This window comes from Carex rostrata, chromosome 4 (assembly GCF_964058835.1).
Source record: "Carex rostrata chromosome 4, lpCarRost1.2, whole genome shotgun sequence".
Classification (NCBI taxonomy): Eukaryota; Viridiplantae; Streptophyta; class Magnoliopsida; order Poales; family Cyperaceae; genus Carex; species Carex rostrata.
Window position 1 is genome coordinate 5,961,370 of NC_135921.1, and position 27,067 is coordinate 5,988,436.

Sequence of the window (27,067 nt, forward strand, 5' to 3'; positions counted from 1 at the left end):
ACAAACTTTTTCTGAATCAAACTCAAATCGAATCACGAACTACGAAATTTTTGTGCAAGAACCCACGAAAGCAAATAAAATAAAATTTGAAATAGAAATGTAAAATTAAAGAAACATGGATTGCTCCACGTACGAAAAACACAGATAAGATTGCAACATGCTGAAAGCAATTATACTTTTATGTTTAAGAAATAAAAAATTAAAAAAATATAATTTATTAAGCAATCAAAATAAAACAAAGTAAATGAAAAAAAAAAATGCACGCAAGTACTAGCTAGCTAAAACTGAAGCCTCCTATATATTTCGTTTACATATATATCTAATAATTTTTCAAGCAACCACATTTACCACTATTGAGCTCCTAACCTCATGGTTGCCATCAGACCAAATCAATCTTCCAAATTTAAAACCTTTCTCATTTTTGTCTTTGATCCGAGACATGAATGCAATGCTAAAAACCTTCTCTTCTCCGACACGTGAAAAGGCAAGTACCGGAGGTTTGACCTCAATAGCAACCCGAGGAGGAGCTTCGACACGAACTGAATATGCACCGGGTTTACCCACATTCTTTACTCTCCGAGTCACAACAATTGTTCGATTAAGTGCAGCAATAGAAATTGAAGGATAATTAAAATCCTCAAGTCTCATGGGTTTTGATGGGCACACAAAATTAAGGTTGCTTGTGAAGCTTCTAAGGAAGGTTGCATTGAAACCTAATGTGCATAGAAAATTGAGATAGTCTTCAATTGTGTTATCATAGACTAGGCCGGGATCCGCTGCAAGGGTTGGTCTTATTTGACCGTTGCCGTATGCAAATGGAGTTGCTTTGATTCCATTGTAGTCCCTTATTGGCATGTTCATGTTATCCTTTGTACTAGCTGAATATGTAGACACACACTTTATTATTAGCTTCAAACATAATATGTGCAATTTACTGCATGAATACGTTTGATCGTACATAATAGATACAATGCATTGCAAATTAAAGTGAAGTACAAGTTAAAATGTGTTAAACGTTGGTGATTTTGGTGCTAAAGATTTGAAGCATCTATAAATGTTCTTTAAATTTATTAAACTACCTATATAGTTAGAGCACTTATATATGTTGGAACAATCTTGGAACAAGCCAGTAATTTGAATGCATATTAATTTGTTCTTACCAGTAGTCATGATAGCTGATTTTATAGCTGTGAAGCTCCAATCAGGATGTGCCGACTTGAGAGTTGCCGCTACACCGGAAACATGTGGGCATGACATGGATGTGCCACTTAGAAACAAATATGGGCTACGCCGTGTGTCACCATCGAAATCCGTCGGGCTTTTAAACTCGGTAAATGCAGCTAAAATATCCACCCCTGGTGCTGTTACATCCGGCTGATAAATATATATAAAACAAGATGACAATACACCGGATATATTTCATCATATGATAATTAAGTTATATATGAGATAATTTCATAATATGTTCTTTTGAAGGGTAGTAAAGTGACAACTTTTTGTAAGTAAATTAAGATGTAGACATTGGGAAATTTTCATATTGTAATTAACCTTATGGGGGAGAATGAAAGAAAAAAAATCAAAAGAAAAAGTGTCAAATATAACCTTCAATATTTCTGGCATCGGGTAAATAGGTCCTCGAGATGAGAAATCGGCCATGGTTGGAGAATTTTTGACGCCAATTCTTGTTGTTGATGGTGAAATATTACCCAGAGGATTTCTGCAGTCAAATAACAGAAAAAAAAAATTAATAAATAGGAGAAGAATTATGCTACTTAAAATAAGAAAGACATGTCTATTAGAAATTCTAAGTTAATTAAGAAGACAAACAAACATTTGCAGAGTGGAGACACTAATTTAAAGATAACCTTTTGGAAAGGGATATGCAACTAATTAAGATTCTTTCTTTTAATTCTTCTTTATTGTTGGATGAAATATGAAATGCCTGAAATTAATTAAATAGCTTTACTTGGTAGAGTTCATATAGGAGAAAAGTGTGAAGCCATCCTTGTAAGTAATCGTGGTGGCGGGGAGCACGTGAGGATCGGGGAAGAGCCTGTTCCCCCAATATTGGTTGGTGACTAACACCATGCCGGCACCACCTGCATCTTTGACCGTAATCCCGGCAACTATTCGAGATATATAGTCGCTAAGCATGCAGATTACAATCTTTCCCTTCACCTTTTCCGGGTCAAGTGAACTTGTATTGCAAAATGCACTAAAAAAATAGATCAAGTACATAGTTCATGTAATTTAGTTAATCCCATATGGATGAATCAAATAATTATTATTTATTGATAGTGCCATAATGGTTATTATTGATAATGCCATATATAATGGTTAAATAACTCAGATATTTATTTAAACTTTGGTAGTTTTTTTCCGGACGAAATATATTCTGAATGAAGATATAATTTCTAAATTAAGATAATTTCTACCAAAAGTATTTTGTATTAAGAAAATATTGAGCACAATTTTTTTTTAAAATAAATAGAAGACATATACAATGATAAACCACAACAAGAATGAGACACTTTTCGCGAGGATAAAAAAGTGACTTTTCGCGACAGAGTACCGTCATTGTTCTGCTTTTTCTATTCGCGATGGAGTACTGTCATAAATGAGTTTTTTCCTCCACGAAAAGTGTCAAGTGTTAACAATAAGATTAATTAATTGCACGATAATTCAAAAGAGGAACACAAATGATTGTATTATTTTAAGAACTATTTATATTGTAGATCAATACATCTATCAAATACATATATACCTTTTAAATGAAGAGAGAAAAATATGCTACTTGTAAAAGCCATCCGATCAAAAAGTGAAGAGAAACTGAATCAAATTGATATCGACTTACGCAAGAGTTTTATTGGGGGCGGTGGCATCCCAGCCATTGATCAATGGATACAACTGGTTCTGTGGTAGAGATTGTGTCTCTTGACTTGCTCCCTATATTATGTTACGAATAAGCAAAAAAAGAAAAATGTCAGAAGACTAAATTGATAAAAAAAGATCGAGGAACAAAAGAAGAACAATAAAGCATACCTTTATTATCTGCTGGTTACCTAGTGTAAGGGAACTTGGAAAATCTCGATCTACTGTGCTCGCCGCAACCGTAATCATCCATGGTGCTACATTGCCAACTGTTTGATTACCTGGTCCATCATTTCCAGCCGAGCACACCACTGTAATTCCCTTAGCAACCGCATGCAACGATCCAAGCATTATAATATTATCCAAAAATGCTGTTCCTCCTGAGAATTCTGGTCCCCCTCCAAGAGATACTGATATTATGTCGACATTATCATAAATTGCAGCGTCAAAACCTGCCAGGACGTCATCAAAGCTGCAACCTACATCCCAACACACTTTGTATACTGCCACATGTGCACCAGGAGCACCACCTCTAGCAGTACCATTGGCATATTCAAAGCTATTAGCACCTGGCACATACCCGCCAGCTGCGGTTGAAAGAGTGTGTGAACCGTGTCCGTCAGTGTCACGTGCAGTATTCATGAGATTTAGATGTGGCTTTGATGCAAGAATGCCTTTGTTGAAGTACCTTGCACCGATTAGCTTCCTGTCATGCACACACATGGACTGTGTAGATTGCATCATTTACTATATAGTTGTAGTAAATTAAATAGATATTTCAACCAAATTAAACTCTGTAGATTGCATCATTTAAGACAAGATGGAATATATGTACTTGTTGCATGGAATCCCATCTCCGGTGCTGTTTTCACAGTATCCTCTCCATTTTGAAGGAACTGGACCCATTCCTTCGTCACTAAAGCTCTTTGATTCTGGCCACACACCTTAGTCATATAGAAGGAATTAAATTAAATTCTAATATGTAGAAATCAAATATGATCCAAATCATTATAAATTTGTCTTTAAGAAAAGAACAGATAATATTTGGTCTAACTAATTAAATTACCAGTATCAAGAGTTGCAACGATAGTATTCTGGCCGATCTGAGCTTGTGCTGAATTAGATCCTCTTTGACCATGTGTGCCGCTGTTTATGTCGAGAAAATTCCATGATCGGGTTGTATGCAGCTTGTAGATCTTGTTTGGATATACTGATAATACATCTGGATGCTCTGGTTAAACACAGAAACACAACATATGATTACTAAAGCATGCAAAAGTAGCATCTTCTTGTAATATATATATATATATATATATATATATATAATAAGCATTGCATTGATATGTTTTGTTTTATACACCTCACAAGTCACAACCTTCTGTTTTAACCTATGCTCAGCATCATTCTCAATAATGAAATCTCAATAATGAAACAGATATTTTTTTTTTTGTTTTTTTGGGAATTTACTTGCAATTTGCTCAGCATCATTCTCTTCTAAGTTAGCAGCAAAACCATTTATGCTCTTCGTGTAGGAATAAATTACCGCATCACGTGCTTTCTCCTCGCTGTTTATTAACATTCAAATCTTGATTATACATAACAATAAAAAAAAAATAACAACAAAACATAATAAATAATTTTGTTGGTGATGCATTTTAATCATAAATTCCTATTGCACAAATTTAGTTTCTGCTACAATCTTAAGCGACAATATGCTGGTATTTGAGACTTGTCATTTTTACTCTGATCCTTAATTACTGTTGGTGACAATTAATATTGAAAAATTGGTACCTCCCTAAATATGATCCCAGAAGTTTGTAGTGTGAATTCTCTGCCCGTTCGTAATCTTTAATAGTCTCATCACTACCGTGTTGAGGCGATCCGAGATATACAATATATGACTACAATTTCATCAATAAATGTAGCAAGGTCATAAGACATAGCCATACCAGATTACTATATACAGATCTATATACCAGAATGTAGTATCCTCAATTAAGCTTGATTTGAAAATGACAGTAAATTAATAAGAAAAGAAATCAAAATTATACGCTCATTACGGAAAACAATGTGCAGATATGTTCTGTTTTCTCTTGACGAAATAAACATGCAAAGTAATTATTTTGGTGTTCTGGTATTTGATTGTTACAATGTAAACAAATTTAACATTATTTTGGTTGATTTGTACTGAAATTATTAGTGTAATTGTGTTCCAGAAACAAGAACACCACATATGATTCATTTTAGAAGTTCAAATATCAGAAAACTACACAAATTCCATAAGAGATACAGGGAAAAGAAGTTATTACTCTACAAAAAGAAAAAAGAAAATCATACGTGGCTAAAAATTTATAAAAAAAAAATCCATTGTTATGGAGAAAGATAAAAAAGCAGAAACCAGAACCATGAATATTAATATACACAAATGATATATACATCTCTTGCCTTCTTTGAAGCTGAAACTTGTATATTTGTGAAAATCAAAATACAAATTATAGTCAGGATCAGGTTCCTTTCCTTATTCATTCTTTTGTCACTCAATTTATTTGTTTTGTGATTATGTTTATGTGTGTGTTTTATTTCCCCCTCAGATTTTCTTTGTTAATTTTATAATCTGGTGGCACATATTAATAGTCATATATACCCATTTTGTCTATATATGAAATTTGCAATATTTTGCAATACATCTATCTACAATTTATATTTAGAAGTTCTTTCAAAGTTACAGTTTTAGTAATTTTTGGTAATTCACATCATATTTTTACTTTTCTTATACCTTAGACGATATGAAAATTGTTTTGTTGATGCTATGGTCTAAATTTTGATATCATATGTTGCAGTGTAGCTTCTCTGTCTCTGTTTTCTAATGTAATTTGTTGACTATTTTTGTAATGTGGTATCTCTCACGTGTTATTAATTATAAATTGGAATTCAGGGTTATTAATTAAGAAACACTAGTGGAGATCATGGAATTAGTGTCAGCTGTTTTTGAGTATTAGTGGCGGATTACCGGCGAACACTAATCGGACTGATACTAATACATAGAAACGACCGACACTAAAGGTTAAGAATTAGTGTCGGCTCATTATTAATAAACCGACACTAATTAATATTAGTGTCGGCTCATTATTAATGAGCCGACACTAATACGTATTAGTGTCGGATAATTAATAATGAGCCGACACTAATATTAATTAGTGTCGGTTTATTAATAATGAGCCGACACTAAATCATTATATCGACTGCTGGCCCAAGAATTAGTGTCGGCCAAAGTTTGTATTAGTGTCGGCCGAGGTTTGAACAGAAGCGATACCAACATTTATTAGTGTCGGGCTATAAATAGATATCCGACACTATTTGTTTTTTTTTTTTTTTAAATAAATTTTTAGATTTGGCCAGCTACCATATGTTTTTGCTGGCCTATATAAACATATGAAATAACAGATCCTAAATTAAACATCTCAAATAACACATCCTAAAATTAAGCCTGTTTAAATTACAAAGTTCACCAAATAGTACAAAATAACACTTCCTAAATTGATTTACTTTGAACTCCTAATACTTCCTTCAAGAAAAATTTACCCCACAATGTTCGCATGTATTCGATGTTTGTTCCGGTGTACTTTTTGGGGAAGTGCTGCATTTTTGAAATGATAAAAGATCAAAATTTCATATTTTTGAAGCAAGATAAATTAATTATGCATACTTTGCACAAAAAAAAATATGCACATACCGTGAGATTCGGAAAAATATCAAGGAATCGAGTTATTATGTCATACATGAATAGCATGACATAATATCCACATTCCCAACCTCCAACTTGTTGTGGGCACTGCATTAAAAAAAAATTCAAATTAGAACACTATCCAAAATGTCGAAAGATACAAACATATATGAAGTCGAAAGATATGAATTATTCATGTCATCTCTTTTCCATGAACAAATTTGAATTAATTACAGTTTAGTCCTAAAAAATGCAAAAACAGAGCTGCTTTACCTTAACATTTGAACGTTTCCACCTAGTTTTTCCAGGTCCTCCGGTACATGAATCCGTTAGGAATGGGCTGTTAGAAAAGAATTCAATTGTGAGAGCGCATAAATTCGATACTTTATGGGTTGCACGAGAATTTGAAGGGAAATTTGATAAAATGCCCTTCTTTCCAAAATGATCAAACAAAATACCCATTCTCTAAAATTATTAACAAAATGACGTTGTGGCCCCAGTTCTCCCCTCATTTTCCCTCCCTTCCACTTCTTCTAAGTTATTCCCTTCCTTTCTTTTCTTTTTTCTCCCTCCCACAATATAAAAAACGAAAATAATTTTTAATAAAACACAACAGAAAAGAAACATGTAACATGAATTAATAAGCCTTGAAATTAAAATTGAATTAGGTCATTTTCATACGTGCCTCATCAAATATAATATATGAATTAAGTAACCTGATGAAAGATAGAAGATATTCAAAATGATGACAAAAAATTAATTATTTGAATTATATAAATTACGACCTTGATGAGGATCCAATGGCAACTAAAATAGAACGTGCTGCATGTCACACACTGTCAATAAGTTTGAATCATGCACATTAATGTTCTTGCGTCTTTTACTCTTTTATATACAACCCTTGTACAAATAAAACTCATCTTCGTTCCATTAGAAAGTTAGATATGTCTAATACACGTAGACTAAAGTGAATAATTGTCTCAAGTGAATTACTGACAAAGCTGGGTACTTGGCGCAACAGCACCAGTAGCGTACCAGCAAGAGGATTCCAACCAGTATTCCACTGGACACAATCTCCTTTTCTTTTTTGCAAAATGAGAACAACATTGCCATTAAATGAGAACAAATTTTCGCCCAAAATTTATTATTGTGGAGATAATTATAATCCTTCTCATTTGATTAAATGAGAACAAAATTTTGATCAAACTTATATACAATTTTCTAGATAGCTTTCAAGTCATGTGCAGGAAATAAACAATATGAAAAGGTTCCTTTTTATTTGAAGATTAAATGTCATTAAGACTTGAGAAATAAGGTAAATATTAAGGAGTATAATATCAGTTGGTATATGCCGTCACAGATATGAGGGCAGTAAGTTTTTAAATAAGAAAAATATGGAAATAGAAAAAAGAGCGCATGATTTACAATTATACTTAGCGGTTTCAAAAACTTACCCCTCAAGTGCTTTGATGATCAAGTAAACTTTTTTCGGGCATTTGACACTCATGGAATCAAACACATAAAACGTGCTCTCTCTTGGCATCAGCACAAGCAATATCCAATGGACACTGCATATGATGTAAAACATGCTATAATATTTAATTTCTACAAAATGACAGAAATGGAAGAAATTATATAAATAGAGAGTTAGATAACTCACTCCTCATGATACGGTAAGAATATAATCTTTTTGTCCCTATTTTCTTTCAATGTTGCTGTTATGTAATCCTCGACAAATTGTTTGTCATGATCATCACCCTTCAAAAATTGGCCACATGTTTTCCTGGGGTCCATGAAACCAACGAGCTCATTGGGATATTCATCCTTGTAGTATTTATGAGCATACCTGTAAATAAAGACAGAAATGTCATTATTAGTAAATTTGAATTACTAGTAAATTTTGAACCTATTACAATTATTAACTCACATCATGAAGATCTGCAAAATTGGTCCAACAAGCATTGTCTCTGGTGTAATCAAAGTCTTCAAATCATCTGCATGAACAGAAATGAGGTCCTCGCTATTGAAAAGGTCAATTGGTGGATCGATTTGGAATGCGTTGCCTACTTGCTTCACAAACCGATCACGTAGATTCTTGAAGATAGGACCCAGCAGATCAAAATTTATACCCTGAAACCCCTTGTATCGATCTCTTTCTTGAAACCCATCACTACGAACTGACTTCCCACTTGTGGGAACTTGTGACTCTTTGCTTGGTTCCTGCAATTAGAAAATGAAAATAAGAAAGATAATAACTTGATCTGTTACGGAATGAAAATAAGAAAGATAATAACTTGATCTGTTACGGAATTGTATCGAACATCTGCACTCATAGCCCGTAAGGTGAAATTTTCTTTGCTATATGCATCGAACATCTGCACTCACTACTACAGAAATGGTCATTGTACACTGCACATTGTACACGAATTTGACAATTTTATATAAAAACTGTGTACAAAATAGGTTTTTTTGAAAGTTCGAAATAACTGTGGGATTTATACACGGATATTTATTAAAGAATCAGTGTAGAAAACCTTGAGAGAGCTACACGGACATTTTATTAGGAATTGTACACGGATTATTGTTTAAATAACAGTGTAGAAAACCTCGAAAGAGCTACACGGCTATTGATTAAAGAACCGTGTAGAAAGGTAGGCATTGTACACGGATTGTTGTTTAAATAACAGTGTATAAATCCTTGATAGAGCTACACGGATATTTATTAAAGAACCGTGTAGAAAGGTAGGAATTGTACACTGCACATTGTTTAAATAACAGTGTAGAAAGCCTTGAGAGAGCTACACCGACATTTAATAAAGAGCCGTGTAGAAAGGTTTTTTTAGGGTTTTGGTTATATAAAATGTCTTCTCCTTCTAGCGCCGTTTTGATCAATTAATACTCTCTCTCTCTTGCGGTCTGATTTCTGCACACAAGGAGGCTGGATCTGAGATCTTTAAAGTTAATTTGTATTTCTCCTCTAAGGTTAGTCATGTATATATATATATATATTTCTCTTTTCTTCCTCTAATTTTCTGTTAATTTGTATTTCTCCTCTCTATCTTACTCTAATATTAGGAACAAACAACTAATAATACAAAAGGGTCATCTATTCCATGATTTATATTAAGTTGATTTTATTGCAGGAACCTATTACTCTCACATGCACTTAGCCGTAAAATCACAAGAAAAGGGTGCCGAATTCTCATCTCGGCACAAGGAAAAATTCTCGGCACAAGGAAAATTCTCGACGCAGTGTAGAAAAAAATTCTCGGCATAGTGTAGAAAATAATTCTCGGCATAGTGCCATATTTCTATAAACTAAACTATCACTCACAAGACTTCCTCCATATTCTCGGCACAGTGTAGAAAAAAATTGATAAAGAGTGCCCAATACTCATCTCGGCACAAGGAAAAAAAAATTGATATTTTTCAATAGAGTGCCCAATTCTCATCTTGGCACAAGAAAAAAAAATTATTTTATTTGCATATTGATTAAAAACTTGTGAAAATTGTCGGGCCGAGATACTATTTCGGCACAACCAAATAAAATAATAATATAAGAGAGCTACACAAATATTTAGCTAAAAGTCCGTGCAGAAAGAGGAATTGTACACGGCTGTTTATGTAATAATTCGTGTAGCTCGGTAATGGAGAGCGACACTGGCAAGGAATTGTACACGGATATTTAGTTCAACGTCCGTGTAGAACTAATAATCGTACACGGCTATTTATGTAATAATCTGTGTAGCTCGGTAAGGAATTGTACACGGCTGTTTACAATGATTTCTACACCCTCACATCATACACGGCAAGAAATCCGTGTAGCTCCTCCATTTATGTCCGTGTACAATCTCCTTTTTTGTAGTAGTGACTCCTGGTAACCACAATTGTTGTAGGTCCTCTATCAACGGTGCTAGATATACATCTATGTCATTTCCGGGTTGTTTGGGTCCTGATATCAGTAAGGTCAGCATGATGTACTTGCGTTTCATACATAACCAAGGTGGAAGATTGTAAATGCATAATAGACCCGGCCAACTACTATGCTTACTGCTCATGCTACTATGCGGGTTCATTCCATCTGTACTGAACCCAAGCTTTAGGTTTCTGCAATCACCACCAAAGTCAAACTTTCTGTCGATATTTCTCCACTGAGGAGAATCAGCGGGGTGCCGTAATTTTCCATCTTTTTTCCGGTCTTCGGCATGCCAACGCAATAATTTTGCTTCTTTAGCATTTGCGAACAAACGTTTGAATCTTGGTATCACAGGGAGGTACCACAATGTTTTTGCGGGAGACCCTTTTTTCAATTTAGAATCATCACTGTTATTATTGGTTACTTTCTTTCTTGTGTAACGTGATGTACCACATTTTGGACACTCATCAAGATCTGCATACTTATTTCTATATAATATACAATCATTTGGGCATGCATGTATTCTTTGAATTTCCAAATCTACTGGACACAACATTTTCTTCGCTTCGTAAACATTACATGGTATTTCGTTTCCATCCGGCAACATTTCTCTTAATACTTCTAATAACGCAGTAAAACTTTTATCACTCCAGCCATTAGATGCTTTTATATTATACAATTTCAATACACCTTGCAATTTTGTAAATTTAGTACAACCAGGATACAAACATTTTTTAGAATCTTCATACAAATTCTCAAATACATCATATTGCTTATCATTACCAAAATCATCTTCTAAATCACGTAACATTTGATCAAAATTAACACATTCTTCTTCAACCATATCATCATGTATATCACCTTGCAGATCACTTCCGCTATTGTAATTATGGTCTTCCTGGTTCCTACTACCAGTACCAGTACCAGTACCTATGCCGGTTTCCAAACTCTCGCCATGCCATATCCAATGCGTATAATCTTGCTTAAACCCACGACGGATTAAATGATTCCTCACTTGGATGGGATTAGACCATTTCTGGTTATTGTTACAATCACGACAAGGACACGCCATCTTCACATTCCCATTATTTGTCATGTCTTCCATAGCAACTTTTATAAATTCATCCACACCTGTCAAATATTCATCTGAAACACGTGATGCCATATACATCCAACTGCGGTCCATCTGCAATTATATGAAAACACAATTAACTATTTTATTTAGGGTCAAATGTTGAATTTAGTGCTTATACAGGGCCGGTTTACAATCCTATCCCACTCTTTGAATACTTTGTCTCCATAGTGAGCCCGTGTTAGTCGCGTTTAGTATTTAAGAAAATTTCGGCAGCATTTCCCCTTAGTTCCCCGAATACTCGGGGAACTAAGGGGAAATGCTGCCGAAATTTTCTTAAATACTAAACGCGACTAACACGGGCTCACATCCTAATTGAGACAAAATATTCAAAGAGCAGTCCCAAAACGGGGACTATTCAAAATTAATCCCTATTGGATTAATTTTGAACGGGTATCATGACCTAAAGGCATTAATAATTCAGTTATGGCTCATAAGACAATACTTTAATTAGCTCCATACCTACCAACTATACATACATTTATCATAATACACATTCATGCACCAAAATTAAACATGAGTTTCATATTATACTTACAATGTTTTGGGATGCCGGATCGAGTGACATGAAGATCGAGATCGTCGTACCAAATCTCTCAAAATTATAGCACCAATTTCTTTTATAAATCTCCTAAAATTGAAATTTTGTAATTAATTTGTTGTTAGTAAAACAAACAATATGTATATTTTTATTCAATTATCAGAATTTTCATCTAATTTTTTAAAACTAAGTACAATTTTAATACCTAAGGGACAAAGGGAAGTTGCTATTTTTCTCAAATGATTCATTATGGTCCCTGCACTTTGCATAATTTTTTTAGAGTGAGTCTATGATACTATGCATATTACGATTTGACCCGTAATACGGTTCAATATTCGACTTTTCAAAATCTTAGTGGTCAATCCGAACCGTTCATCTTCTTCTACATATTAATATGTGTTTGGAGACCACATTTTATATTTTTTGAAATTTTTTTTTACTATTTTTTTATATTTATTGAAAATCAATGTTTTTGGATGGTCCAGAAATTTCAGATCAAGTGATTTTCTAAATATCTTAAAAAATAGTAAAAAATGTACAATTTGGTCTCCAAACACATATTAATATGGAGAACAACATGAACGGTTCGGATTGACCACTAAGATTTTGAAAAGTCGAATATTGAACCGTATTACGGGTCAAATCGTAATATGCATAGTACCATAGACTCACTCATCTTTTTATTTCAAAGTTCAGCACTTTGTATTAACTATTACGCATCAACTCAATTACCTCAGAATATACCCCATATGAATCAATAATTAACACCAAGCAGTGGAAAATGTTTGAGGAAGGTCCAAGGTTTAGAAGTGAAAACCAATTATATTTGGCTCATCATACAAAATTGTTCCTAATCATCAAAATATATACAAAGTCGAACTTACAATGCAGAAAATGCAGTGGAGAGAAATCGAAGTGCAGAAAATGAAAAGATCTCAGTGATTCGCTTATAGAGACAATAGTTGAGAGAGAGCTCGGCGTGGCTCGTTTCTGTTCATCTTAAAACCTAGCCAAAGTGCAGAAAATGAAAAAATCGCAGTGATTCGCGTACAGAGACAACAGTTGAGAGAGCTCAGCGTGGTTTGGGTTTGTTTCTGTTTATCTTAAAACCTAGCGAGAAGCAGATATAAATTATATTATTAGTGTCGGCTGTTCTAATTACCTGATACTAACACTTAGTGTTGGCTAATAATATCAACCGCCACTAACAACCAACAATTAGTGTCGGCTGTTAAATTTTACCTGATACTAATACTTAGTGTCAGCTCTATATAATTAACCGACACGAATTGTACCATTTTTAGTGTCGGCTGTTAATAATCAGCCGACACTAAGTTTTAGTATCGGATAATAAGTAAGAGCCGACACTAAATGCACCATATTAGTGTCGGGTGATTAAAATTAGCCGACACTAAGTTATTAGTGTCAGTCTTTAATGTTTAGCCGACACTAATGAGGCGACACTAATTGTGGATTCTTCACTAGTGAAAGTCCAAACTAATTGATAGGTTTATTCATTTACTTTTATATATCATTGTAACTTTAAAAAATGTGTATAAAATTATTATGAATAAAACTAGTGACATCTTTTTTGAATTTTATATTTAAAAATTATACACTTGTTACCTTAATTTTACTCTCTCTCTCTCTCACGCACAGCTGATATTTTACACTTCTATATCCCACAATTGACAAAACTTCTCTTAATATCAATTGACAATGAGAAGGTTCAAATGCTTTCATATTTTGTTCTTTCATTGTGCCTTCACTTTTTTATTTTCTAATAACAAAATTTTTAAAAATTATATATCAAAATAAAATTGTTAGGTATGATCAATATTATTTTCTCTACATGCACATAAAAATATTACTTTTTTTATTTTGTTTATATGTGAATCAATAAGTTGCAAAATTAACATCCAAAATTGATTCACATCGGTGTATTTTTACAAGCTCTTCATACTAATTAAAACAAAATCGAATGATGGCCTTATAGTTTAAGAGCCGTTCAATTTACAAGGCTTTTATAAGGTGATTTTACGTACTATTTAAGGGAAATAATAATTTAATTTTGGTGTAAGCCTTTCTTAGCTCATGTAGTTCCCCGAATGTCATGAATAGATGTGTTGTATATATGTTTATTATGCTAGTATTAGCGTATTAGAGTTGTATAAATATATATATTATTTAATTTATGACGACACACTCGAATCAACCAAAATCCAGTATTCACTGTGGTTAAATGAAAATAAATTTTAAATTAAGCAGTCTTATTTTGAGAATGCCTAGCATTTGTTGGTGGAGAAAAAGATAGGATTCGTTTGACAAAAGAGAACAACAGTATAAAAGTAAAAGGAAAAATATAAATTCTATTGAGCTCATAAGATACCTAATTTTGATTTTAGAGTTTGACAAAAGGGAACAACACTAACATAACAACTTAAAGTAAAACATAAACTCTAAAGAGCTCTTCTAAAACAAAACTAGCTAAAACTAAAACATCCTATTTGGATTATCTTGACTAATTCAATCAAGCAACCACATTAATCACCATTGCGCTCCTAACGTGATGCTTGCCATCGGACCACATCAATCTCCCAAATTTAATTCCCTGCTGTCTTTTCTCTTTGATCCGAGACATCATTGCAACACGATAAGTCTTCTCTTCTCCGACCTTGGTAAAGGTAAGTTCACGAGGAAGCACTGCAACTTGAACCCTTGGAGGAGCTTCCACTCGAACTTTATAAGTACCAGGTGGCCCCACGTTCTTCAGTCTCCGAGTTACAACAATTGTTTTATTAAGAGCACCAACAGAAATTGAAGGATAGTTGAGATCCTCAAGCTTCATGGGTTCTGACGGACAAGTGAAGGGTTTCTTTGTGAAGCTGCTAAGGTAGGTTGAATTGAAACCCAACGTGCATAGAAATTTGAGGTAGTCTTCCACAGTGGTGTCATAGACTAGACCGGGATTAGCTGCATTGTTGGGTCTTATATGGCCGTTACCATATGCAAATGGGGTGGCTTCATTGCCAGTGGAGAGATCTCTCATTGTCATGTTTTTGTTATCCTTGGTTCTTGCTAAAAATTAGACACAAAGGTTGTTGTCAGTTTTAATAGAACATAATATATAGATAAGGTATAATGTATACTTACAAAAGTATGTAGAACAATATAATCATGGAACAAACAAGTAATTTAATGTATATTTAATCATACCAGTAGTCATGATAGCTGATTTGATAACTGAAGGGCTCCAACCAGGGTTTGCCGACTTCAAGAGGCCTGCTACGCCAGAAACATGCGGGCACGACATGGATGTGCCAGACAGAAAGGCATATGGGGAACGACGTGTGTCCTCCGGGACTCCTGTCGTGCTAACAAGCTCGGAGAATGCTGCTAGTATGTTCACTCCTGGTGCCGTCACATCCGGCTGCAAAAATTATATATACACACAACATAATAAGAACATGCAATAGGTACAAGTATTTATAAATTATAATGTTACATTCCATTATTTGTTAACTGAATTATGAGACAGCAACAATCTTTGGCTAGATAGAAAGTAAACAATTTATTGTAGGCAAACAAAAGATAAGATCTTCAGGTGTGACCTTTAAGATTTCTGGAGTAACAAAACTAGGTCCTCGAGATGAGAAAGCCGCCATCATCGGTGCCTGTTCGGGGCCAATTCTTGTTTGTCGTGGTGAAATATTAGCTAGAGGCTTCCTGCGGTGACAGTAAAAGAGATCCCAATCAACTTGAAGTCAAATAGATTTGTTATATTGATTGAAGTTGAGAACTTTAATTACAGGATCATAGATGCCATGGATTAATTTCAAGATAAATTATGAGAAAAAAAGTGCTATGAAGATAAATTGCAGGGAATATGAAATGTTAGAAAATGACTTTACTTGGTAGAGTTCATGTAGGAGAAAAGCGCGAAGCTATCATTGTAAGAAATCATGGTGGCGGGGAGCACGTGCGGGTCAGCATAGAGTACGTCCCCCCAATATTCGTTGTTGACTAAGATCATTCCTGCACCACCGGCATCTTTAACGGTCATCCCTTTTACTACTCTGGTTACTTCCATGTCACGCATGCAGACTACAATCTTTCCCTTCACCTTTTCAGGATCAAGTGAACTTGTATTGCATATTTGACTGAAAAAAAAAAAAAAAAAAAAAAACACTTTATATGCTTATACTATTCTTTTTGGATAAAATTCAAATATAGGATCATGCAACTTGTTAAAAGTGATAAATAATTAATAAGTACCTAGATATATATTCTATATATTCGTACTTCAAAATCATCATAAACATGACTAACTAATTTATAGGTGTAAGGTAATCGAAGCTTAAAAACAGGATAGAGAAAAAAGTTGCCGAAGAAAACACTAGTAAGGCAAGGAAACAACGGTATACTTACGCCATAGTTACATTTAGTCCAGGGGCTGCAGCATCTGAGCTGTTGATCAACGGGTACATCTTGTTCTGTGGTAGAGACTTTGATTCCATACTTGCTCCCTACATGATATTAATAAATAAATAGAAGGTCATCACATCACTATATATTGAGTCACTATTAAGTATTAATTGAGATAATTCATGCGAAAGCACGTTCTTTTAATTTTATGAAATCGGTGAGCTCTAAACTAAGCTTGTTCTATTAACCAAGAAAATAAAATATAAAAATTATGGTTTAAACTGATTTTTGGGTATAATTTGTATAATAAAAAAGGGAAATATCTACTCAATAAATATTTATAAAAATAGAAATGACTAAATCAACTCAAGAAACTATCATAATAAACATGCCTTTATTATCTGCTTGTTACCAAGTTTAAGATAACTTGGGAAGTCCCGATCTATCGTGCTCGCTCCAACAGTAATAACCCACGGAGCCACATTGCTAACTGAATTAGCATCTGGTCCTGAATTTCCAGCTGAGCAAACCACTGTAACACCCCTAGAAACTGCATGCAACGATCCAAGTGCAATTGGATCATCCAAAAACTCTGTCCCTCCAATGAATGCTGAGCCCCCTCCAAGAGATACTGATATTATGTCAACATTGTCATGCAGTGCAGCATCAAAGCCTGCCAAGATATCAGCACTGCTACAACCTACTGCACAAAATATAAAAAGAGAAGAGTTTTATTATATGTAGTCAGACACATATTTCTATTACGCATGGTTTTAACTTTTAACCAAAAAGGATGTCAATTACAGATATGGTTATATTTTATCTTTAAATTTCTGGAAATCATTTTCTATACAATAAAAATGATAGTTTGTTTGCATCAAAAAATATTTTCGTACCTTCAGCCCAACACACTTTGTAGGCAGCAATATGCGCACGAGGAGACCCGCCTCGTGCAGTGCCATTGGCATAGCCAAAGTAGTTAACACCTGGAACAAATGAGCCAGCTGCAGTTGAGAGGGTGTGCGAACCGTGTCCCTCTTCATCACGTGTAGAGTTGGTACGGTTTTGGTCTGGATATAAATCATTTATGCCTTTGTTGAAGTATATTGCACCTATTAGCTTCCTGTCAAGCACAAATAAGAAATTTTTGGTTTGTATCATTAGTTTAAGCACCTTAAAATTACAAAAACAGTCCAATAATTTGTATGGATGTGACATTAATATGTACGATATTTTATTTGAATTATAATAACCTCAATATCATAATTGTTTTGGCTTTTCATAGAAGGTTTTTTCTTTTTTTGTTAACATGATAATTTTGATTTGGCATGAATTATGTTCCACCTAAACAAAAACTCAGTGAACTCTGTAAACTAAAAACTCATAATTGTTTCACCTATTGCAAGGGACACCTTCTTTGGTGTTGTTTTGACAGTATCCTCTCCATTTTGAAGGAACTGGACCCATTCCTTCATCGCTGAAGCTCTTTGATTCCGGCCAGACACCTTATAATTCAATTTTAAGCCATTAAACCAATTTCAATATGTTAAAAACAAAATATATCAGTCAGTTATTTCAATTGTGAGCCATTAAATTGATTTCAATATGTCAAAAACAAAATATATCAGTCAGTTAATTCAATTATTGTAACCCATTCCTTCATATGTTTGAGTCAGTAATTTATTTATTGAGTTAATTAAATCATTAAGTTCGACAGAATTACCGGAATCAAGAGTTGCAATGATAACATTACGGCCAAGGTCTGAAATTGGTACACTTTCCTTAAGCATGTTGTTGTCCATGTCAACAAAACTCCATGATCGGGTCGTATGTAATTTATATATCTTGTTTGGAAATACTGATACGACGTCTGGGTGCTCTGCATCAACACAAAAAACACAATATAAGATGTGTTCTCTCAATTAATAATAAGTTTGGATTGCTTTATAATTCTTTCAAATTGATGAAGAAATTTTTTAATCATACTTGCAATTTCTTTAGCTTGTTTCTCTTCCAAGCGAGCAGCAAAGCCATTTATGTGTTTCGTGTAGGAATAAAATATCGCATCACGGGCTTCCTCTTCACTGCATATTTACATTCAAACCTTCAGTTAACTTTGGACATCAAAATAATTTTAAGGACAAGTAATAAAGAATTTATTTGTATTGCATGATAATTAATGAAGCATTAATTTTAATTGTCTTAATGATATTCTTATACTAAAAGAATAAAATTACCATTATATCAGCTGCAATTGAATCACATGCTTATGATGCATCAACAAAACAATATATTTAATTTTTATACTATTAATGATGTTGCTCTTATAATCTATTGATGTTTCCCTATTTTAATTGGAACAGTTTTAGTAATTGTTTGAGATACTCCATTAATTTTTAATTGGAACAGTGGCTCACGGTCATCTAACAACCATAATCCGCAAGGAAGCAAGCAACTGTGCTTCTGCGTTCTCAATTTTTATCGCTGTCCTCTTCACATTGTATTTCTGAGATTTATTGATAAATACTGAGTTTCTGTAATTAGTTAGGGGCTGGCTTTGTAAATAATAATGTATAACACTTTTTAGTTCAATGCATCTGTCAGTAGTAATTGCTACCTGACCTTCAAAAAAAAAAAAATTTAATTGTTACTTGCATTAACAATATAACATTTTGAGAACATTCACCAATCCAGAAACTCTTATAACCTCAAGCTGATATATTGCTGGTGTCAGTAACAATGAAATATTGAAATTTTTAATACCTCCCAAGGTATGATCCAAGGAGGTTGTAGTGGGAATTTGTTGCTCTCTCATAGTCTTCAATAGTCGCATCGCTACCATGTGCATGATTTCCCAGATACACAATATATGACTATAATTGCATCAACAAAAGTTGCAAATGTCAGAGAGAAAATGAAAATGTTAATTAAAGAGAAAAAAACATCATATAATTTGTTTAAATAAAACAGTGTATATTCCATATTGTAAGTTACTGGTTACCGTAAATCATTGTTTCTCTTGAGAAAACTAACAAGATTTGTATGATTCTTGATTGTTTTTGACATAAACAAAATGAAATAACTAACATATTTAACAAATAAACACAAAAACAGGTTGGGATATCATACCTTCTTTATAGCTGCAACATGTAAAGTGGAAATCAAAATCCAAGCAAGAAAAAATAGCTTTCTTCCCTCCATCCTTTCTCTCTCTGTTTCTTGTCTCTGTTTCTTTCTCTGTGTGTGTTTGTCACTCTTTCAAGCTTCCTTCCTTTTTATATGCAAAGTGCATCCATTAATAGTCCTATGAGTACAATTTTAAAAAAAGACCTAAAAATCTAGATATGAACTTCTTGGTTTATTCTTTACAAATTTATTTTTAAAAACATACTTAAAATTATAATCCTGGTCATGTTTAACACTTGGCATACATTATTTTATTTAAATTAATGTTACAATCTAAAATTTGATTTTCTATGTGTTATTGTTTAGAATTAGGTTATCAAAAATTGCAATTTAACTTTTCTGGTTTTATTAGAAGCTATAGACTAAATTTGCAAATTTTCTCAAACATAAAAAATGAAAAAAAATAGAATTTAACGTTCTTAATTAGTGTCTCTTAATAAAAAAAAATGGCTAAATTGCACATTGCTAAACAAAGTACTGTTTTCTCTCTTTTTTTCCCTTTTTGGGATTTAGGAATAAAATACTTGGGCAAAAGAAATAATAGAAAATAGAATGGGCTACTTTTGAAGAAATGTATACCTATAATTATGTCGAACTCAGTTATAAGCCTACAATTCTTTCTTTAACTTTCTTATTTATTTTCAATCTCATATACGTGTTTATGAATAGTATTTAGAACTTTGTTATTTATTTTCAACTTTTTAATACTATGGGTTTTATGTTAATATTCACACATTTTGAAAAATAATTTAAATTGAAGGACCCAAAATCCCAAATAGAAAGATCGAATAATTAAAATTTTATTGTACTTTGTGTCCACTAATTGCTTCTAATAAATACAAACTTATGAATATTAGCTTTTATGCGTTCACAAGTTCAAATTTAACTAAACTGTAAAATTCAATTAACTTATGGAGAAGACCAATAAGTACCAGATATTTAATTGCTTAATGAGAAAAAAAAAACATTGTCTATCGCTTAAATAACATCTCAATACAAATATATATATATACAGAGGAGGTTCAAATGCCTCTATTTTTTGTGCCTCCATCATGCCTTCATTTTTAAAAACTTTAATAACTCAAAATTTAAATCTTAAAATTCAAAATGAAACCATTGGATATGAACTATATCATTTTATTTATGCACATATAAAAAATTATGACATTTCAACTTTGTTTTGATTGTCATCTTGAGCTTGTAAAAATGTATACAAATGTGAATAATTTCTAGACATTGATTTTTCAACTTATTGATTCATATAAAAGAAAAATCAAAATGTGATAATTTTTTATGGGCACATAGAGAAAATAACATTGATCACATCTAACGGTTTTATTTTGATGTTTAAATTTTAAACTTTGAGTTATTTAAGTTTTTAAAAATTGAGGCATGATGGAGGCATTTGAATCCTCCTCATATATATCTATATACACACACACACACACACACAGAGAGAGACAATTGGGTTGTTTATTATTGTAAGGCCTTGCTCTTGGACTCTGGATCTTGGGCTGCAACTTATTTTCTTCGAGCCCAATTTACTGTAGATGGGTCGGGTCGGGTCCAGACATAAAGATCCAGCCATTCGGTATAATGGTATCCTTTATCACAGTCACGATGCCACTTTATGAAGTACCCATCAGTTTCTCTGGCAGCATCTTGGACACCTTTGTTGACTCACCATTCTATGTTCAAACCAAAGCAAAGTTAATGCAAATACATAGCTCAATTAATAACTCTTGGGAGTAGAATATGGGGTACAATACTATTGGACGAGCCAAAACCAATTCAGTGCCTATTTAGAATATGGGTTCCGTTTTAATATTCGTGTCAAATTGAAACAAACGACCCAGATCTCATTCTACTCAATCAGGTCTAGCACTGGATCTGAATTCCAATATTTGGTATCAAAATTGGTATTGTAGTACACAGGCCCGGCCCAGGTGCAGGGCACCCAGGGCGATGGCCCCGGGCCCCAAGATCCAAGGAGACCCAAAATTTGTATATATAAAAGCACAAATTTTTCTATGAATAGATATGATCTATTGACACATATCAATAAAAAAAATTGTATATATAAAGGGTTCAAACTTAATCTCCTGCCCCGGACCCCAAAATTTTCAGGCCCTGGTAGTACAATATATCTATGGTTTATAGCTAAGAATATGCTGTTAACAAAATTTGGCATAGACAACAACTTGTATAGGGTGGTTTCCGCTATATAGTCACAGCTATAATCCTGATCTAAACACTGCTAAAGACTAGCTACTAACAACTATTTAATTATTCAGTATATACATGGTCATGCATGCAGACAGACATTACTAATGTCACATTTGCGGACTAATTACCTGACTAATATAGCATATAACTAATAACTTAGATAAGACATTGAATAAATTCTATTACCATATCCTTCAAATGATTTCTCCCTTGGGCTTCTTGCTGAAGGAAATGACTCTTGACTCTTTGATAGTGTCGCCTATCTTCATCAATGCAAAATCTGAAGCACGACTGTCAAGCAAACAAATCAAATACCTACAAGTTAATTAACAATGACCATGGATGCACTTCAACCAAATAAAGTATAGCAATTTACTTGTCTAAATTTACCTGTCGTCCATATGCAAGCATGAGATTGCAACATCTGCGCCACATTGTCTTTGACTCTCACTACTAGAATCCGATTTTATTGCATGCATCAGAAAGTGGCTTGTTGCAAGTGCCTAGCCTTGCAACAAGCCCGAAAATGCTTGTTGCATGCGCTTACCCTTGCAACAATAACCTTGCAACTACGTTCCTTACAACTACTAAGTATTTGCAAGGACACCCTTGCAACAACTATTTTCTGACTTGTTGCAAGCGCCTGACCTTGCAATCACTACGCATGCTAATACTTTCACAGTTGACCCTGTTTCTAGTATTTGCAAGGCTAACACTCGTGGGTCCCACCTGACTATATGCAAGGCTAACTCATGTTGGTCCCACCTGACTATTGCAAGGCTAACACATGTTGGTCCCACCTTACTATTTGCAAGGCAAGGGAACGTGGGTCCCACCTAACTATTAGCATGAGAAGATGATTAGATTATTGCATGGATGATTATTTTTCAAGGATATGATTTGCATTTTTTGCATGCACAGTAATTACTATTTGCGTGGATGTACCAAAGAATATATTAACAGGAAATGGATGCAAATTAGCATGCTCCAATTCTACAATCCACCCTTCCTGTACCAATCTGGTACTAGCTCAGTGCTGTTTTACAATTTTCAGTTTCCCATTAATCAAGATTTACATAAAACACATTCAAAAATATATAGAAAGCAACTAATAAACATTGACCAACATAGTATAATCATCTTACATTGTATCAGAATTTTAAAAATAGTAAAACAAAAGTACTATACTGCAAGTACTTGTAACTTCTATATTTTCATATTTTCATGCACTGATATTGAGTTAATTTCCACAGTCGAATTCATGGCAACAAAAACACTTTATTGCTCTTGTACTTCACTTGAGTTTTCATCTGAAACTTTGCACATAATAAATATGAATTTTAACAACCATTACATAAGAAAACTATTAAATTTACTAACCTCAACAAATTTCTTGTAAATAACAAATTTGCTTGCTTACTCTTGTTTCAATGGTTGGTGCTTATTGTTGTTGGATCATTTGTGCTTCAGATACATAATTGATCAAATATTTATCTAACTTTGTACAAGCAATTGTTGAAATAAGAGCATGAATTGGCCACACCTAATTTCCTGACTGAGCAAAACCAACAATTATTGCTTTACAGGAGAGAAATATAGCACATAATTACTGTAAGGGCCTATTATCACTTCACTTTAACCATAATCAGTCAAAGATAAAAAATAAAACAAAAAGAATATAGGAAATTGAACTTACCCCCAATTATACTGAGACTACTGCTCTTCACAATGGCAAGGCAATATCCAACCGCATCACCCTATATGTGAAGAATGACTTGTATTAAGTTCTGAAATTTATTTATACAATGAAACATGCAAGTACAAAAATAGTACATATTAAACATAATTTTGTTTTCATGTGGCTTCAGACCTAATGGAGAGAACTATTCAAGAAACACATGATATATCTAACAGCATGGGGGCCTTTAGAGACTTATGGTGAAATTTAGGGCTCTAACTTATGGCCTTTAGGGACACTTGAAGGTCATAAATAGGTGTACCTAATTTTTTTCCTTTTACATATTATGCTGATGTGTGTTGTTTAGCATTTCATACAGTGTTTTGTTCCTATATAGTAGCATGCATTTCAATTTTATTCTTTTATGAAAATAGAAGACATTGTAAAAATAAGACCTTTTTCTGTCAGAGGCCTCTTTGAGGGTTCATAACTCTTCCTTGTAAGTGGGAATAATATTACTACAAGTAATAATTCAACCACTAGGCGACCTTCATTTGAAAATGAAGCAAACAATTAGATTCATATAAAAGAATTAAAATATCAACATAGTTAATATACATGTACTGATAGCTGCACTTAGCACCATTTATCTTCAGGAAAATATTTTTTTTTTTAGGAAAACTAGTCAAGTGCCCACGCTACGCCGTGAGGATTGAAAATCTGTTTTAATCACTTTTTTTAAATGTGATTAATTTAAAAATTGATTGACTAATTATGTATTAGTCAATAATAAAAGCAAATGAAAACTTTAGTGTTTGACCCTAAAAATATGCCAAGATTACAAATTTTGAAAACAATGGTCCTTGGGTCATTCATATAAAATAAAAATAAAGAAAATCAACAATAACTAAGTACATGATCTACCAAGCACAGCTAACAACCAACCAAGTACACAGAAAATAACAAAGATAATCTACCAAGCACAGCTAACAAATAACCAAGTACACAGAAAATAACAAAGATAATCTACCAAGCACTGCTAACACAAAGTTATCACATAAATTAAGACGAATCCCTACCAGGGACCACAACAAAACAATAGTAAGTACTAATATTCATCATAAAAACAGCCATAACTTATCATGGCTTGAAGAGCCTTATGTACACCATAGACAGAGAGACTATTCCTTGGCAAAATAACATGGAGCTCCTCACCTTCTAATGGAGGCCTCAAGAGCCTCATATACACCACAGACAGTCAGACTATTCCTTGGCAAAATAACATGGAGCTCATCACCTTCTAATGAAGGCCTCCTCACCTTCTTAGACTATTATGTTAACTTAGCAAAAGAAAATGAGCTCTTTACCTTCTCATGGAGGCGAGGCAACTCCGGCACAGGTGCACCACCCCCAGAGTGGCCATCTTGGCTTGAGGATGTGTCAGACTGATAATCATCAAACTTCATGAATTGACCCACCTAGGTCGCAGCCAGATGAGCATAGCATATTGGAGCAACTATAAAAAAAAGGTTGTGTAAGCACCACACATAAAAATGAGGGTTCCAATGCCACAAATTATTGGCGTCACAAAATGCCACAATATTTTTATTTATATTTCAAAGTTTGAAATTTTAAATATCAAATCCAAACCATTGATCTTGTTCATTTTCATGAGAGATGTGTGCTCGTAAAATTTTATGATTTTTCAAGTTCATTATTTACAAGATCAACAGTTTGAATTAGACAATTGGATTTTAAAATTTGAAATAAAAAAAATTAGTTGGTGACTATTAACTTTGTGGCATTGGAACCCTCCATTATAGCTAGTCTGATTAAGTATATATTTCTATTCTATTTGCTACAATATAATGAAACCTCTAGCCAAGAACTGAATTCTAGAAGCAAATAATATCTATCTAATAGAGGAAGTTCACATAATAGTTATTCATACTATTTGACTTTGTGAACAACACAAGTTTTACTGGCAGCATAATTTTTTATTGCAAAAACCACCATAGTAATCCTTCAGCAAAGTTAAAATATATCTAAGAAATGAGAGTAATTTACCAACATATATGGCAGTCGTGCTCCTCTGATAGTTGTAATTTTTATTATAATTCAATAAATGGTTGGTGCAAATGCCCAAAAGTCCTTTAGAATCATACAAATTCAATTAATAACACATTTATAATTTTACTTTAACTTGAAAAATAATTTATTATTCTTATAAATTATAGAGATGTACACTATTATTAATATTATTGCAACTTTTTTTATGTTGACTTTTATTATTAGAAAGACTCTTAATTAATGTTGGTGTCACAGTAAACGAAAACAAATGTATCCATTTTGATAACCAGGAGTAAATGTGGCACATATTGAGCCTAATTGACGGTCCAATGGAATTACAGGCATGGGCTGTAATAGGGGTGTCATGATACCCTTTTAAGCACCGTCAACTGAAAAACTTACCTGTGATCAAATAATTTAAGCACCATCAACTGGAATTACAGCCTTCTCTTTCTGGAAAAACTTACCTGTGATCAAATAATTTAAGCACCATCAACTGAGAAAATACAATCCCAGACCCAATGCTGATGTCCTGCATAATAATTAAAAATAAATTTTGTAGTTAAAAAATCACCAATTTGCGAGTTCTAATTTAACAAGAACTATCCAATAAGTGTTAAAACCTCAACCTTACTGCTATATTTAACAAGAACTATCCAATTAGCCTTCTCTCTTTGTTCCCATAACACAAAATTCGAACAAACAAGCAAGGCAACACTTAAATGAGCATCAACATGATTTGATAAGCTATTGACAGCTCAATTTCGAAATAACAAGTTTGAGGTGAAAATTTTAGGGTTACCCGAATTAAACCAGAAACTATAAAACTAGTAATTTCCAAATTAATTACTACCTTGTTACCTGATTTGGAAAAAATCAGTTGGTTCACACTGTACCCGACTGGATGTTCGATCTAACCTTCCTCTAGACCTGAATCGCGCCAGAGAAAAGAGCCAGAAGCTAGGTTCTTAAGCCTAAGAGCGAAAGGTCTGAGGATGGTCTAGAGATCGATTTGATCGGGTTTTGAGGATGGTCTAGAGATCGATTTGATCGGGTTTTGAGAGGGTAGCACTTATGAGAGAGAGAGAGGCGTAAAACGAGCCACTTTGAGAGGGTAGCACTTCTGGGGTGAACAAATAAAATTGAAATAACGAGGTGGCTGGCAGGGAGGGTCATTTGCGGGAGAGGGGATAAGTTCTAGGGTTTTTTGTCTGGGTCCAATGTCTCTAAAGTAACTTGAATTGTGACTTTAGATATGGACTGTCCGATTAGGATCTGGTCCGAGGTGAATGCACAGA

General features: G+C 33.6%; 2 protein-coding genes and 1 long non-coding RNA gene across 8 annotated transcripts; all 3 read right to left on the minus strand.

The window, feature by feature from the left end:
* Nucleotides 1-108: 108 nt before the first annotated feature.
* On the minus strand, nucleotides 109-11,697 carry LOC144553192 (subtilisin-like protease SBT5.3). Its single transcript, XM_078301292.1, has 17 exons — nucleotides 11,275-11,697; nucleotides 8,523-8,815; nucleotides 8,256-8,441; nucleotides 8,050-8,163; nucleotides 6,869-6,935; nucleotides 6,605-6,703; nucleotides 6,434-6,508; nucleotides 4,663-4,772; nucleotides 4,339-4,436; nucleotides 3,938-4,102; nucleotides 3,707-3,815; nucleotides 3,043-3,577; nucleotides 2,855-2,946; nucleotides 1,967-2,215; nucleotides 1,603-1,717; nucleotides 1,161-1,374; nucleotides 109-878 (listed from the first exon to the last, which is right to left on the minus strand). The coding sequence occupies exons 1-17, from the start codon at nucleotides 11,695-11,697 to the stop codon at nucleotides 331-333; spliced, it is 3,492 nt and encodes a 1,163-aa protein (XP_078157418.1). The 3' UTR covers nucleotides 109-330.
* A 2,967-nt stretch (nucleotides 11,698-14,664) lies between these two features.
* On the minus strand, nucleotides 14,665-19,812 carry LOC144553193 (subtilisin-like protease SBT5.3). Its single transcript, XM_078301293.1, has 12 exons — nucleotides 19,739-19,812; nucleotides 19,373-19,482; nucleotides 18,596-18,693; nucleotides 18,333-18,488; nucleotides 18,006-18,114; nucleotides 17,506-17,732; nucleotides 16,998-17,309; nucleotides 16,613-16,706; nucleotides 16,096-16,344; nucleotides 15,796-15,910; nucleotides 15,373-15,614; nucleotides 14,665-15,228 (listed from the first exon to the last, which is right to left on the minus strand). Exons 1-12 carry the CDS (start codon nucleotides 19,808-19,810, stop codon nucleotides 14,715-14,717), a joined length of 2,298 nt encoding a protein of 765 aa, XP_078157419.1. The 5' UTR covers nucleotides 19,811-19,812; the 3' UTR covers nucleotides 14,665-14,714.
* Nucleotides 19,813-20,760: 948 nt separating this feature from the next.
* On the minus strand, nucleotides 20,761-26,919 carry LOC144552426 (uncharacterized). 6 transcript variants are annotated; one of them, XR_013511132.1, is made up of 7 exons: nucleotides 26,631-26,919; nucleotides 25,067-26,301; nucleotides 24,155-24,247; nucleotides 23,718-23,778; nucleotides 22,412-22,861; nucleotides 22,208-22,312; nucleotides 20,761-21,483 (listed from the first exon to the last, which is right to left on the minus strand). It is a non-coding gene; the product is annotated as an uncharacterized LOC144552426 (long non-coding RNA). The 6 variants fall into 6 exon arrangements; XR_013511135.1 differs by lacking the exons at nucleotides 20,761-21,483; nucleotides 22,208-22,312; nucleotides 22,412-22,861 and adding an exon at nucleotides 23,118-23,331 and having other exon boundaries at nucleotides 25,067-25,215; nucleotides 25,767-26,301; XR_013511130.1 differs by lacking the exons at nucleotides 20,761-21,483; nucleotides 22,208-22,312; nucleotides 22,412-22,861 and adding an exon at nucleotides 23,118-23,331.
* Between the last annotated feature and the right edge of the window lie 148 nt (nucleotides 26,920-27,067).

What these genes read in the sequence shown, in the direction of transcription:
- LOC144553192 (XM_078301292.1), bottom strand. Translation starts at nt 11,697, where the DNA reads ATGGACCGCAGTTGGATGTATATGGCATCACGTGTTTCAGATGAATAT. An exon ending in ATATTTTTCCGAATCTCACG is followed by an intron (nt 6,509 to 6,604) that starts GTATGTGCATAT and finishes TCAAAAATGCAG; the next exon opens with CACTTCCCCAAAAAGTACAC. An exon ending in GTAACCAGCAGATAATAAAG is followed by an intron (nt 2,947 to 3,042) that starts GTATGCTTTATT and finishes AACATAATATAG; the next exon opens with GGAGCAAGTCAAGAGACACA.
- LOC144553193 (XM_078301293.1), bottom strand. Translation starts at nt 19,810, where the DNA reads ATGGAGGGAAGAAAGCTATTTTTTCTTGCTTGGATTTTGATTTCCACT. An exon ending in CATTGCAACTCTTGATTCCG is followed by an intron (nt 18,115 to 18,332) that starts GTAATTCTGTCG and finishes TTGAATTATAAG; the next exon opens with GTGTCTGGCCGGAATCAAAG. An exon ending in CAAGCAGATAATAAAGGCAT is followed by an intron (nt 16,707 to 16,997) that starts GTTTATTATGAT and finishes TCATGTAGGGAG; the next exon opens with CAAGTATGGAATCAAAGTCT.